Source organism: Paramormyrops kingsleyae, chromosome 20 (genome assembly GCF_048594095.1).
Source record: "Paramormyrops kingsleyae isolate MSU_618 chromosome 20, PKINGS_0.4, whole genome shotgun sequence".
Classification (NCBI taxonomy): domain Eukaryota; kingdom Metazoa; phylum Chordata; class Actinopteri; order Osteoglossiformes; family Mormyridae; genus Paramormyrops; species Paramormyrops kingsleyae.
In genome coordinates, this window is record NC_132816.1 from 16615675 (window position 1) to 16631424 (window position 15750).

At 46.0% G+C, this 15750-nt stretch overlaps 1 protein-coding gene across 1 annotated transcript in view; it reads right to left on the reverse strand.

Moving 5' to 3' along the window:
- Positions 1 to 15750, reverse strand: part of grid1b (glutamate receptor, ionotropic, delta 1b) — a 250694-nt gene that overhangs the window by 15985 nt on the left and 218959 nt on the right. Inside the window, 4 exon segments of the mRNA XM_023830787.2 lie at positions 8711 to 8849; positions 11108 to 11444; positions 11998 to 12195; positions 12581 to 12682. Coding sequence (XP_023686555.1) covers positions 8711 to 8849; positions 11108 to 11444; positions 11998 to 12195; positions 12581 to 12682 — 776 coding nt within the window.

The following is a 15750-nucleotide window of genomic DNA, read 5'->3' on the forward strand; positions in this document are numbered from 1 at the left end:
AACCCATTGAACTGGGTGAACAAGATTCATCATGATCGCTATCCTTGCCCCACCTTGCCATAACATCACATAATTTTTTTTTTGCGGATGCCTGCAGGAACTGGACCTTAATTTCGCCCCGGAGGCTCAGTCATCGTGTTTAATGTCTCTGAGGCTGCTGGCTCGTCCTCTTCCTGTGTGTTGAATCGCTCCAGGGCACTCTATGCGGTTGAAAACTGCGTTTCCTTTGGGTTCCCGAAGGGACGCTTTTTGCAATGGTCACAAAGGCAGCCTACTGGTGTGCATCTCTTGGATGTCTCAGTTCTTTTTTCCCCCTGAACTGAGGCACCATATTTAGAGGTTTGTCGTTATTGTTTTTCCAGAACAATGTTGTAAATGTCTGTAGTTGACGCAGAAAACAAAACCATATGACTTGGCAGGGAAGAATGCGTTTACTTTCATTCTCCTTTTTCAGCGTTTGGCAGGGTTCGAGGGAATCGAGGCTCACGTGACACTAGCGGAACGAAACACCAAAGAGTTGAGCTGTCTCTCGAGCAGAAATACAACGAAGAGGAGAACGACCTGTCCGGTCAGAACTGAGGAAATCAACACACTCCATGTCAGGTCACTGGGACCATGACATGCAGAACATGTCTGTTTCTACAGCGATGCTCTCTGACTGATCTTAAGACAAACAGCCTTTGTCACCCGATTCTCCTTTCCAAGACTGTCACAGACCATTCCCCTGCACGATGTCTAAAAGTATATGCTTTATAATATTCAAGCCTTATTTAAACCTTCTTAAGCTCAATAGAAAATGTATTTATGACAATTTATGACACCTATTCATACATTCCTAATAGTCACAAAGAAATATTACAGCTTGGACACTTCATATAAGGAGAACATTTAATTATGTTACTTTAAATAATTCAAATTCAGTGTGTCGAATTGTACTAGTTGAGAAAACATAATCGGCCCTATTAATCAGTTAAATGAACGCCATGTCTTGGCTAGCCATTTGATCCAACCGCGTAGATATTTCACTTTCTCCGTTATATGGTCTGACAGGCAGATTTATGATGAAGTTTCTCACACGTAAGTGCGCCGCATTGCAATCGGAATGCTGAATTAACCCGGGACTTCTGCGCAGCTTACGGCACCTCGAGGACTATCGAGTTCCTTAATGTTTTCCCATAAATTACCTTCCCAGCCCTGGACAGAACTCTGACCCCACATTAGGCGACGGGATCCTCGAGTGAGACAGTCTGCTCAGTGGAAAGAACCATTTCAAAATTTATGGATTGGATTCCAGAAGGACAGACCGCCCACCCTTAAACGTCGACTTGAAGGTGGGCGGGGGGGGGGGGGGGGGGATGGGGGGGCAAGGGGGTGACTCACAGCATAAGTTGTAATGAGACTTTTACAGTACTGAGGTGTGGGGGGATGCTATCCTGGTCTTTTAACGTTTCTACTAAGCTTTGTGTTTAAGGGTATTTCTGGGAACAGGAGACAACAAAATGCTCAGGGACATATCTATAAATTCTGGGCTTCCTGACAAAATGTCACCTCGCCCCCCCCCCCCACCTCTCTTACATTATATAATTTTATATAATTATCTGCCAGGGTATCCGTCCCCCTACAGAGCCCTTGACACTAATAAACTGTGCATCAAAATGCAGGGACCTTTATTGACTGTCCCAAAAGTACATCATTCAGGAGCATGTTCAGAGCAAATGGCGTCATAAGACGCTGAGACACACCTGGCCGTGGGGCTGCGGTTTTGGACTCTATCGCATTCCTGATAAAATCCAAAGCCAACCAGCCACGTATGGAGCGGAAAGAAAAGTGTGGAAAAAAAAAAATCAATTTCAATCCAAACAAAAAAAATGTGCTGCTTCCATCTTCATTGTAAAATAATAAGTGCCATGTATGATTGTAATCTACCAAATTAGAGCAAATTGCCTTTTCCAATCGGGGTCTTCAATTACTGATTGCGCATTCCCAGTTAACAGGCGGCAGAAAGCACGCTCTACTTAAAGACTGATCCCGTTCAGGATTCAGACGTGTTTCTTTGGAATCATCCGGGATGCTGTTTTTTTCAGGCTAACAAAGGGCAGCTGTGGGAGGCTTAAAGAAGACCGGCTCTCTGGTTTACATTAATGAGATCATTACTGACTGTGCCATGGTACTATTAGCTCGTAGCTGCACACCAGCTTGGCCACCTTTGGACCTTTGGAAGACGTCTACGTTGTGTTTTCACCTGCTATGGTGTTCCTTGATTAAATGTTATCCAAGACAACCTTGTGACCTTTACCAGTTCTTCTCTTTTTTAATATCATCATTCATCCATCCAATAGCATTTGCTGGGTCACAGGTTACCAGGACACAGCAGAGAAACAAGTATGCAATCGATACATTGTATAGCATATGTCCCTAGTAGATAATGCTAATACCTTTCTCAGTTTATTAAAGGGAAAAATCTTCGACTGAGTTACAGGAAGTCCACAACTCAATGTTGTTGGGACTTGTTTTCGACTTTCCATCTGGGAACATTGCAGGCGAGCCCCTGACGGCAGTAAATTTTCATCTCAGGCTGTTTTTCTTCTTGAAGTCACATTGTGACCCAGATGACACGATAAGTCCATCTCCCTCCATGCATAATGGGCCCGATGCCATAGAATTATTAGCAGCCGATTGGCCGCACGGCAATATTTACGGCAAGCTAGCCCTCTGACTCATCAAAAACAAATACTCAATTAATTCAGACGGAGAAATGGCACAAAATGTGCGTCACCTGAACAGAAAGGGGAGAAAATCTAAATTAAAAAGAAATCATAAATAAATTATACCAGCTATACCTTCAAAGGAAATAGAACATTAGCAGAATGTAAAATCATACACGCAAGCACAAGTGGTTTGATTCAGAGCAAGGTACAGATGATTAAAAGATTAACCTGTTTCTATTGAAATGGTTTGTTAAAGCTTTTCTCAATATTTTCGGAATGTTCTCTGCTTGGCACATTTTTCTGCTATTCAAGGGTTTAGCTATCTAAGAAACAACATGAGTGTGACTGCAAGAAGGATCTCAGGAAAAAGCAGCCTTTTAAAAAGCCCATTTTAGGAGTAAAGGGCAGAGTAGATAAGGGTAAAAAGTCTACACAAAAGAGGTTCTGGACACATTTTTTTCAGCGGCGAAATGTCAGATGTCGGTGTTGTTGTTTGTGCTGCGCTGATGCCACCCGAGCGCTTTGCACGTGCCGGATCTTCTGCTCTTCTCATTGCTTGGCCTCAAATTCGCCTGTTTTTACACGGAAGCAGTGAAGGCAATTGTGAAGTGCATCTGGACTCCCGAGATGCTCGCTTTACCCTAACTTGGCGATCAAGTCCAAGTCTCGGTCCGAACCCAGAAACAAGCAGTCATATGACTATCCATGGAAGCACAGAGCATAATGCTGAGTTTAGCCCTGCATACATGGATGGATGGATGGATGGATGGATGGATGGATAGATAGTTACATTTTGACAAACACAGTTATGAATGACCAAACGATGTGATGGCCCATCACTGCCATGACTGTACCAAGCTTGACAACTGCTAATTATTTCCCAGAACCCTTGACACTGTGACACTGTAGCCTTGATTGCATTGATTCTGAGCCTAATTTAGTGACCACCTTGTGGTACCAAGTCATACAGATTTAGCGTTTCTGCAGATTAGCATGGCAAAATCACACCGTATACACCGGCAACCACCCTCCAGCACCATGGCTTTCACAACGGCCATGGAATGGTCTAGAAAACAAACTGTTGACTTGCAATAATACCATCAAACATACCTCAACTAATAACCTGTTAAGACCAGACGAAGAGCACAAGGACAGCTAGCATATTAGCATTAGACAAAGAGCAGCATAGTAAAGCGTGGTCTCAGATAGAGCTTTCATATGGCCCAGAGCCCAAGGGATGTGGGTTCGAGTCGTGCTGGATCGTGCCATAGTACCCCTAGCAGGGAACTTAATCTGAGCTTAAAACTTCATGCAGAAATGAACAAACACTGTAATATCTATAGAACTAATGAGGTACTAACCACTTACAGGTTATAAGTACAAAGAAAATTTTGTTTCTGTATTAATAAGTTTATGTATTGTTATTATGTATTAAATACTCATTTAAGGTGAGCATTTAATTTTTATCTCTAAACTGTAGGATAACATGCAAATTCTGTGTGTTGCATTTTAATGATGGATACTTTAAGTGATTTATGTTCAAATAAGCTGTGTAACGTAATGTATAATTTTCAGATTCAGCACCTCTGTAACCATTTTAAATGAAACACCTCCAGTGACTGTATGAATGATGCCTAATTAGTGCGATGTCTTTACGGCACTTAAGAGGCGCACGTTCTCTCTCGGTAAGTAACTATATAACAGAATTCATTTAGCTGTGATAAGGGCCCGAAAAGCTTGAGAGCTGATGTATGAGTAACCATGGGTTTGTTAGCTATAGAGACGGAAGGTCATTTAGTGGCTTCGGATATGGTCAGTTACAGAGAGGCGAACTCTCAGCCCTGATTGGTCACTTTTTCTGTCAATTATCCTCATTTGTTTTTTTATTTATACCCCTGAAATGTTTAATATAAATATACTAATATATGGCACTACAGAGATTACACAAGCCTTGTAGCAAAGGGCCTACAGGCATTGTTTTGGGCACCCCTCAGGGTCATATTTCAAATGAATCTCACTTGTGCAAGAACATATCATGTAATTCAGTGATCAGGAGAGTGTGTTGGGAGCAGAGCAGGCAGGTGGACAAAACGGGGGTGTTTGGTGTGGTGGGGATAGAGGAGGATGGACTGTGAAGATTAAAATGATAGAGATGGAGCGCAGAGAGTAGAGTAGAGGTTGTGTGTTTAGGTCAAAGACTCACCGGATACATCAGCAACCGCTGTCGCACGTAACCCACACACACTGGGCCTCTTGTGCATAATCCGTGAAAGAGATTGGAATAAATATGTGAGGCAATCTTTCGGAGTGCAGTGAACGCGGGATCATATGTCATTCATCAAGGACGGATTGCTTTACCGCTCCCAAAAAAAAATCACCAACGCACCACGATAATGCTTCATATTCTCCGGCCGCCATTTATCGATTTTATAAATAAACAGCGAGAGAATCATTGATGAAAGGCAAATAATTTCAGCAGCACCACTGGACTGGTTACAAGAAGCATTAGAGTTCTCCAAATACTAGATCCAATATAAAGTCCATAAAAATTTGCTTTGTAGACATACACAGTGTCACGATCCGCTCCGAACGATCCTCATGTGTGCCACGCCCCCTCATTACCTCATGTTACTTCCTGATTGTTCCCACCTATGTCTAGTTAATTCCAACCTGCCCTGTGTATTTAGTCCGAGTCTCAGTCAGTCTTCCCCAGATCAGTCATTGTACAGTAGTGTTACTATGTTTGTGGATGTTCCCTGCCTATTAAATCCCTGTTTACCCGTCTGACCGGCTCATATAGCCTGCTTGCTTGTTCGTCTGATCCCGGAACGTGACACACAGTCACATCTGATTAGTGTTTTTAAAGTCACGCTGCCCAAACATTTTCTACAGTATACAGTTGGCTAAGGCCAATGCGACCTGCACCTTTAAATGTATGCCAAGTCTGATGCAGCTGTTTTGTCATCAGACTGGCGGAGCCATCAATGATTTAGATCATTCCCCCTGTCAAACTTCAGCTGTGTCAGCTCTCTGCAGCACCATTCAACTGCTTACACCCCCCTGCCCCCACCCCGACACCTTTACTGGCGTTAACAAGCACGTGAGGTCACATGACATGAACTCAGCTCGTCACAAAAGCTGAATGACATGTCCAAAGATCACACCTAAAAAGGAATGTGAGATTTCTTCATCTCAGACTCCAATCCAAGAATAGCTGGACACTCAGATTAAATGAGAAAGCTCCAGGATGTTTACTACGGTGTACGGTCTCACCTCAAGCTCTTTAAAACTCAATCTTGGGTTTACACAAACTGCAAGGTTTCTCTAGAGATGCCAAGACCTCCCTCACCTGGAATCACAAGCATCTTTCCCGCACCTGATCTCTGAAGTAACGGAAGTACTCTTCCCGCTCTCAGTCACGTGTGTTTTTCTGCCACTTCCTTGTCTCCAAGGCCTCGGAGTCTTGTGGGCACCGTGGCATCAGGGGCACCGAACCCTGTATCCCACCAGGTACGGGGATTTACGGCTTACCTGCCAGTGCCGCCCGAAATGTGCCGGGCTGGTGCGCAAAGACGGGGGAAACTCAATTAAGCGAGACACGGCACGCGGTGGGGGACGCGCTCGGCGGAGCGCTAAGTCAGGCCAACGCGACATCAAATTCTCTATTTCCAAATGGATATGATTACGGCACTGGAACGGCACTTAAAGCAAGAGGAAAGGGGGCAGCCCAGGGTGCGGAGCAGGGTTTCGTCATTGCTGTTATTAACACCGGACAAACTCCGGTGTAATACCGTTTATCAGCTGAAATGAAATTCCCAGGCTAAGCTGTGGAAACATACCGGCATTCCACCGCACGCACAAACACACGGGGGATACTATTTATTAGACCCTTGTGTGAGTTTTCGCACATTGTGGAGGACACTACACAGGAAAAACCACAGTGAATCTGCATTAGCAAGGCTAACCAAGATCTGGGACGCCGCTACGGGGGAGGGGGGGGGGGCTGCCCAAGGCAGCACAGGGACACCTCACTCGAATAAGCTAGCGGCAGCCTAGAGACCCCAGCTGGCCTAAGCGGGGGTGAGTTTAATGTTTACTTCACTCAAAAAGTCACTTCAGGTGACTTCATTGTTCGTGGTGAAGAACAGGGTTCACTTTGGCACACTTTCTGTCAGAGATTTATTTAGTTAAAAAACTGGTAAAGGTCCACCGGGATACGGTCGCCTCATGGTCGCCTATAACGTTAACGTTAGCTAGCGTTGGAAGACGGTTGCTAGCTAGCCGGAAACCGGAAGATGCTGCTTCAGCATCTCCTAAATAAGGAAGGTTTTTATTTAATGGTATAGTGACGGTTTGTCGCCAACAGGGGAGCCCTCAGACCTCAGGGGCCCCCAGGGGCCCCCAGGTATGGCAGCGGTAAGACCACCGCTGGGCCTAAGTGCTTGTTTTTGGACTGCAAGAGGAAATCCTTTGACAGTGATAGCACTGCACCACAGCCCACTTGATTTCACGGGGCCCAGCCTACGGGGCCCGGCCTACGGGGCCCGGCCTACGGGGCCGCAACTCCGACTCTGTCAAGCAAGTCCACTTATTTTCTGCAGGACCTTTTTGTTTTGTCGACTTCTCTTCGATTTGTACAAGCGAGTGATACAAGATTTTATCAGGCCATGTGCTGTGGGGCTCCATTTGACTCTGCCAGCGAGCACAACCCCCCCCCCTCCCCCCAATATCCTGAAAATAAGTGCTATCTACACAGCGGGGTGACTAAGACAGTGCCTGTAAAAGTGACATGATTCATGGTCTTTAAAAACATATATCTGCAGGAACGGTATCAGAGTTATCAAGCTATCTAGTTGGCGCAGATAATGGAACAGAAAATAAACCACAGAGTTTGGCTTTCCTCAGAAGTCCCAGCAGTAACTGTTGCCGCTTGTTTAACAGATTAAACTAAATTCTAAACAACAAGGAACATAAACAATACACAGGATAAAATACCAGCTATTAGAGGTAATACCTCTCGTCTTCAGGTGACCTTTTCTGACTGCCAGACTGTCATTCGAAAAACATTTTTTAGTCTAAAAAGTACAGGTACACGCAATGGTAGAGACACAGATTGTGTCCACAGCCTGCAGTACAAACACAGACCATGTGTAATTAAAATACCAGGAAGTACCCAACTGGCAGACTGTCCTTGGCGCATCCGATTGCACGTCGTGGCCCAAAGTCTCCATGACCACCGTATTGCGAAGAGCCGAAGGGTAACTTTTAGCCTCTTAGCTAAGGCTTTCACCCGAAGCGAGTCTCCGTGTACAGATAGCTCTTTCACAGCAGCAGATTGTTTCAAGCACCATGATACGGGGCACCAGATCAGAGTCCCTTCCAGCAGGACTGGACAGGAATTAAAATTCGATCACCCACGATAAATTTTGCCTGCCCACAAACCCATCAGACCACCGGGAAAATGGTTGGTATGCCAGGTGGCCTGTCCAGGCCTGTGTTCTCGAACAGGAACTCCTTAGGTTATGAGCATGAATCCTCAGTCGGCCTAGATTTGGGTGTGGATTATCAGAACGTGTCCCTGCCAATATTGTGGGAGTGCTGTGTGTGTGTCAGCGGGTGGGGGGTTTGGGGCTGATTTGGACCATATCAATATTAAAACCAAACCAAACCTTTTGCCTCTATCCTATCGGTGATCCTACTTGTAATACAGCCACTACCAGAACTGGAGCTTGGCAAGAATAATCTTTACGGACAGCAATAGAAATAGAACCCACACAAAGAGGTCACACAGCCTTTGAAGTACTTCTAGATGATCGCAGTTGATTCTAATTTCCTGGTGCGTTTTATTAGAAGTGTCAGAGGCGCGTGTGTTTGTATCGCAGTAGGCGTGTAAAACGCAGTGTCGGTATGGAAACAGGACGGGAGCCCGAGGGTAGCCCTCTGGTCTCTCGGTGACGCAGCACTGTAGGTCGGACGTGTGGTCGGAGCCTGCGAGGACCTACCGTATGGTGTTATCCATCCGGGACACGGTGAGGTAAGCCGCCAGGTTGGCCGTGTAGGAGGAGCAGACGACAAGGGTGAAGAGCCACCAGCTGCCCATGACGATGCGCAGTGCCATGGAGCCTGTCGCCGAGTCGCCCCCTGGAGGGGAAGACGGGAGCTCGCAATGGGTCTACGAGGCACCTGGGAAACCCCTCCCCCCGCCCATCAAGCCTCCCCCTCCTCAGAGCCCCGCCCCTTTCCCAGGCTGCGATTGCTCATTAGCTGACGAAACCCCGGATTTTTCCGTCTGAAAATGTCAGCGTGAGCTTCTGAGGCCTGCGCGGTAAATGCCAGCAGCACAGAGACTCCATGTCGGATTTGCATTATGATACACAGAAACACTTTGCTAATAGTCAGCGGGATCCCAGGGACACCAGCTGGGGATATTACGGGAGATATTGAGCAAAATCTCGAATGCACGCCAAAGATTGCGAATTACCATATCTGCAGCCGGTGACCTCTTTAGCAGGTACTGCTACTTGATAATGCGAACAGCTAAATGCGTGGCTGCGCATACAGTGCAGAGACTTCATTTACTGCTGCCTAAGCAAGCTGATGCCTAAGAATTACAGGGGAGGGAAGGGTTACAATTTGCTGCCACCACCTCGTTGCACAATGGTCGCCTTTTCTGATTTCGTGCATGGTGCGATAGTCAGTGCCAGATATGCGGGTCGCAGCCACCTTCCTCGAGAGTTTACCGGGAGCGGCTCGATAAACGAAAAATATCCAGTGGGGCGAGGTTCCGTGGCGAAAGCACCTAGTTAATCAGGGAGGTCAAAGGAGAGCGGACAGACCCGTTCAAGGTACCAGAAAGGCCAGCAGTGTGAAAATAGCAGGTGCAGTGCAGAGGAGCTACTCTGAACACAACACGTCTGAAGGAGAAAGCCGATCCTTCTCGTACTAGCTAGGTGCACCTAATAAAGTGATATATTTGTGAATTCATCTCCATATTAATGCATTATATGTAGCATAAATTGGAGAATATTTTGCTAAATTATGGCCTCTGGGTAATGTAATCTGCATGGTTTTTTCCAGAAGGATACAAACATTTCACCCATCCGTAACGGCTTGGTGAGCCGCGCTAGCATAGGACACACGCTGATACACCCGGGCAATTCAGAGTCCTCAGCTCACCCGCCCGTCCGCCCGGGTATTTCTGAAGTGCGGTAGGAAATCCACCGTATCACTGCGAGAGGCCCCTAGGCTCAGGGCCAGGAATCAAACCCCTAACCCTGCAGGCGTGCAAATACAGCACTAACCACTGTACTGTGCAACAATGCATAGGGATATTGACGGGAAATGCAGATAGTTTTGGCAGTCTACCAAACCTGTGATACACTCTTGCTCAATATTCAGCACACGGCTCCGTGGCACCAGAGTTGGGAAGGAAGTCATCCGAGAAGAATGAGAAAGGGCAGTTTCTGAAGGCAACTGAACGTTTCCTAACAAACCTCGCCCAAAACCAAGGCTTCATATTATACACAGTATAAATATATTGTGGCATGCTGAAGAAATAGGTTTATAACATGTCCCACCCCCCCAAAAAAAAATCTATATCCTTAATGCTAGCATTGAATGCATTTCTTAAAATTCAGGTACCAGAAGTCAATGGATGGGGGCCAGGGGGGTAAAGTCCTATGTATCAATCAGTAGTGCTGACAGTAGGGGCGCTGGGGGTGCTTCAGCACCTCCTCTGGTTGTTGGTGGTAATGCAGTGTCAGAGTATAGTATGACAGCGTGCCCAGGTCTGTGGTTTTCGTCAAAGTAAAATGTACTATTATATAAATTATCTTGCAAGGTAGCTGAAGGTCTGGGCTTTGTAGCTGAAGTAGCCTTTCACTCAGATTTGCCATTCTGGAACTGGAACCAGCCGGTATCTATCAAAGAGACCCCTATCACGGACGACTGCCAACGACCAGAACAAGAAAACAACACCCCCCTCTGGACCAGGTGTAAGACGCTCGTTACAGCGATTTGCCGAAATTAGAATTCCAGACATCACATTTAATGTTATGCAAATGAGTCACCGAAAGGGGGCATATCTATAATAATTTTTAAAAAGAAAAAAAGATGCCGAATTGGGGATACAATTCTAATATTATGACGGGAATATTATTCAGAGGACAGGGACTGAAACAATGGCATCAAAGGCTATTCGCTGATTGAATTCAAGTAACTAAAAAACCTCATCAGCAGGAAGTTGGGAGACATAAATATTAAAAAGAAAAATATGCTTAGAGGTTTTGGGGCTAAATTATAGATGTTCATGTGATGCAATACTACAGTCGGCATATGTGTGGCACCCGCGGCTAAGCAGAATGTGACCAGCATGCTAGCCTTCTGAGAGCCTTTCACACCTTGCTGGACGAAGGCTCCGTAGACGACCCAGATGGCGCTGTGCAGGGAGCTGGAGACGGAGGCCAGCGGCGCCTGGTGGGGTCCGGGCGGGTTCTGGGAGCGGCCGGACTGCATGCGGTTCAGCAGGAAGATGAGGACGCCGACCAGGGGGATGGCCGCCGCGATGCATGCCCACACCGCCAAGTCGAAGGGGGCGAACAGGGAGAAGATGTTGATCTTCTCCTCGGGCTTCCGCAGCAGGATACCCACGGAGTAGTCCAGGTAGCGCTTGCTGAAGTCCACCACGTTCTCCCTCTCGGGTGTGATGGTGATGGCCGACACTGCCAGGTCCGCCCTCTAGGGGCAGTAAAAGCATGCGGTCCTTGTTAGTGTTTGCCGAAAACAATGAAGAGCCAACAGGGGGCAGCCTAACTGAAGTTATATCAAACTCAGTGGTGTAACTCAAGGTTAAATACCTTCTTGAGGTTACTTCGGTGAGGCTCCTCCAGCAAACGTAGGTCAGTGTTTCTCAACCCAGTCCGCAGGGACCCCCAGACGGTTCACGTTTTCACTCCCTCCCAGCTCCCAGCATGCCTGTACCAGGTATTTGATATTCTCGATTGTTTGGTTCAGGTGTGCTGAGAGCTGGGAGGAAGCGAAAATGGACTGGGGGTCTTTGAGGATGGGGTTGAGAAAAACTACTGTAGATTATGAGCCGTAACTAGCACCCAACCTGGTGCAATCGAAATGTTCACTCAGCCCCCCTCAATATGGGTCGTCGTAATTAAAATCATAATCGCAACGACACTTGTGGTTGGTATTAGCAGGAGCAACGTTAGCGTGCTAATAGATTTCGTTGATATCGATATTTGTTTTTAGCGCTATGGGGATAGCCCTGTGACGGCCTTGCCTTGTTGATGAGCTCCCCGATCATCCCGTTCCATGACCCGTTGGGCAGCTGTGTCCCGTACTTGCCGTCCGGCACCTGGTAGATCTCGTACTTGAAGCCCAAGATCTTTGCCAGAGCGTCCAGCACGTCGACGGAGAAGCCTTTGTACCTCTTCGGCTGCCCGAGAATATTTTCTGCTACCATGACAAAGGGATCCTCCTATCGAACCAAAAAAATTATTTTTTTTCTGTCTTAAACTGAGGCAATCGTGTAAATATATTATGAAATGGCATTCAGTATGCTTTTAGTCACCCCCAACATATTGCTCTGTGCTTAAAATGACATAGAATTTCTCTAATAAGCATGGTGTCACAGTGGAAAGTTTTAGGATTAGCATAATTATGCTAACAAGCACAAACCATTCAAAAGGGGGAACTGAGTTTAGCTGCAGAATGAATCAAGATGGCCGTGGGGTTCGTTGCTGTTATAATTGAAGCAAATGCTGAACAGGAACATGGTCAGCTGCTTTGGAGGGTCCCGGAAGCAGTGGGCCTATCAAGCGCTGCGCTCCAGCATCCTGTGGGAAGTAGTTAGCATAGCATACCAGCAGTGTTACCACTCTGACAGTCACTCCTTGCATCCCGTTCTCAATCCGGCTCTCTTTAAGGCTTCCGTTCAGCCCTAGAGCAGAGTCCCATGTTGCTAACTGTGTAAGACAGACAGAGAAAGGGGGGGGGGGGGCGGGGTGAGGAACGTCGAGCACTTTCTGGGAATACTTTGAATCAAAAAGGTCAGAATGCATCTTTTTATACAAGTAAAAGCCATTCACACAGAAAAAAATGTATTTCAAATATTTCAACAGAAACATTCACCCAAAAAACAGAAATACGAGGGCAATGGATCCCTCCAGCCACTTAGAGTGGAATAAAAGAGAAAATGACATCAATTAGCAGCTATGAATACCTTGAGTGCCAGACCCTTGAATGAATTATAAAACAAAGGGATAATTTTATCACTTTCTCACCTTAGCCTGAATTCAAAAAGCTGCTGAATGAGTGTGTGTGTGTGTGTCCCATATCGTACATGCACAAGACATGTCACCCCCTGGTGGACAGGCATGTTTTCACCATGAGCTGATGATGATCCAGTTAACAGAGGTGAGTTTGAGTTCATGCTGATGACAACGATGACTTTTCATGAAACATGAGGTAAATAACACATAGTATGGGATCAGAATTTGATCATATTCTTTCTGACCATCAATGCAAAGTACTGGCGTACAGGATGCAAGGGGGGACAGTATGATGGACAAAGGGCTTTGGGTGGTCTGTATCACCTCTGTCCTGTCTGCAGATATGCAGACCCTCTTTCAGCATGTAGACCCTCAATGAGCACGTAGATCCTCAATGTGTGTGTAGACCCTCAGTGTGCATGTAGACCATCAGTGTGTATGTAGACCCTCTTTCTGCATGTAGACCGTCAGTGTGCATGTAGACTGTCAGTGTCTGTGTGTAGACCCTAAATGTACATGTAGACCCTCATTGTGCGTGTAGACCATCAGTGTGTGTGTAGACCCTCATTGTGCGTGTAGACCGTCAGTGTGTATGTAGACCCTCCAGACCATGCAGAGCTTCTTGTGGCTGTTTGACTGAATGTTACAAAACTCATCCATTGCTCTAAACATATTTTGAAGCTGGAAATGTAAAATAAACATTCCCTGATGAATCTGGAGTCGTACCAGCATCATCATCCATCAATCAATCCATCCATCCATCCATCCATCCACTTTGGCTTATGGAGGCAGAGTTAGCTCACAGCCTGCAGACTTTGCTGGTCCATGTACATTACTGAAGCCTCCAAAGCCAACATGTACTGCAGAGTAATTAAACCACACAGCATCTTTTTTATTCAATACACCGTGACATATAAGGAATAAGGAAAAATAAGGGAGCCTTTTCAGAGGATGAGAAAGGATTAAAAAAGATGAGCTTGGACATGTGCGTAAGCAAAATGGAATTCATGACTGTCATTAGGAGCTTGGCTGTATTTAAAGGATGGGAAAAAGCAGAATGCACCATATTTATTCATCCATTCAGTTATGCTGCAAAGTAGTAAAAATTGTACCACATGTTCTCTCTCTTGCTCTCTCTGTCACGCACGCGCGCTCACACAAACTCACGCACGCTCACACAAACTCACGCGCGCACACACATACTCACACGCGCTGTCACACACACACACACACGTGCGCACACACACACTCACGCGCTCACACAAACTCACGCGGGCACACACACACACACGTACACTTCTCCTGAGAGGGAACTTGTGGATTTTAGCAGCGTCTTTATCTATTATGACAGCAGATGAAGACGAAGAACAAATTAAAATCAGCTAACTGTAAAAGGACAAGCGCACCGAGGAATGGTACAAAAAATCTACAAAAATAAACCTCCACCGCGTGCGTTTTCCTCCACACACTGTGAATACACTGATTTGAAAACTGATTCACGGCAAAGTTATTTAATATACTCCCACTATAAGGGTAAAAAGTGTAAAAACAATTGTAAATATAAAACTGTAAACATGCAAGATGTCTGCAGAGACAGTATGAGGGGGAACGCAGTCAGCTGCTTCTTTTCACTTTCAGCAAATGCCATCGAGGACGGAGTGATGTGGGCATCCTTGCTGCACGGCACGGGAACAGACACGCTGCAGGAATGCGGCACCTGGCTCCGGTGTGCTCTCAGTGCGTTCTCAGTGCGTTCTCAGCACATTCTCAGTGCGTTCTCAGTGCGTTCTCAGCGCGTTCTCAGCACGTTCTCAGCGTAGGCTACTCTCATGTCTCTCAGGAGCCCGGCACGGGCGGGCCAAACAAACGCCGGTGATGCAGATTCATACGCAAATAAATTTCATGACAACTGAGTATTATAAAAAAATATATAGACAAAATAGAAAAAAACACAGGTCGGGCTCCAAATGAGCAGCTTGAGGTGTGTGAAGATTATTGCCCTCTCTGGGCTCCCAAAGCATCTCTCATTCTTCATGAATATGGAAAGAAGACCAGTCTTTCACAATTATTTTTTATCATCAATATATTTTTGCTCCCATAAAAAAAAACACACAATTAGTGTTTCTGAGTTATAGATACACTGTGGCTTGTTCTGATTTATAACTGAAAGGAAAAAAATATCCCTGAGCATCCCTGAAAGTATGTTGTTCACAGCCCAAACACACACTGTTCCTAACACACATTCATACATAGGACTGACACACACACACATGCACGCACATGCCGGGTAAACATACCTTTATGGGGACCGCTCATACACACACACACACACACACATACACACATGCACGCACATGCCGGGTAAACATACCTTTATGGGGACCGCTCATACACACACACACACACACACATACACACATGCACGCACATGCCGGGTAAACATACCTTTATGGGGACCGCTCACACACACACACACACACATACACACATATGCAAATACATATATATCAAACCTGCATTCACACACACAAACATGTCTAAATCTGCACACACACACACACACACACACACACATACAAATACATATATACTGTATCAAACCTCCATTCACACACACACACACACACACATAGAACAGGAGCCTGTGGCGTTCAGCAGGTCTTTCTTCCGTACGGCAGCAGAGACGTCCGAGAGTCGCGGCATGACAGCCAACAAATTAAATGCAACTAACTGTTAAACATGAGCGAGCTCCCCCGAGCCAA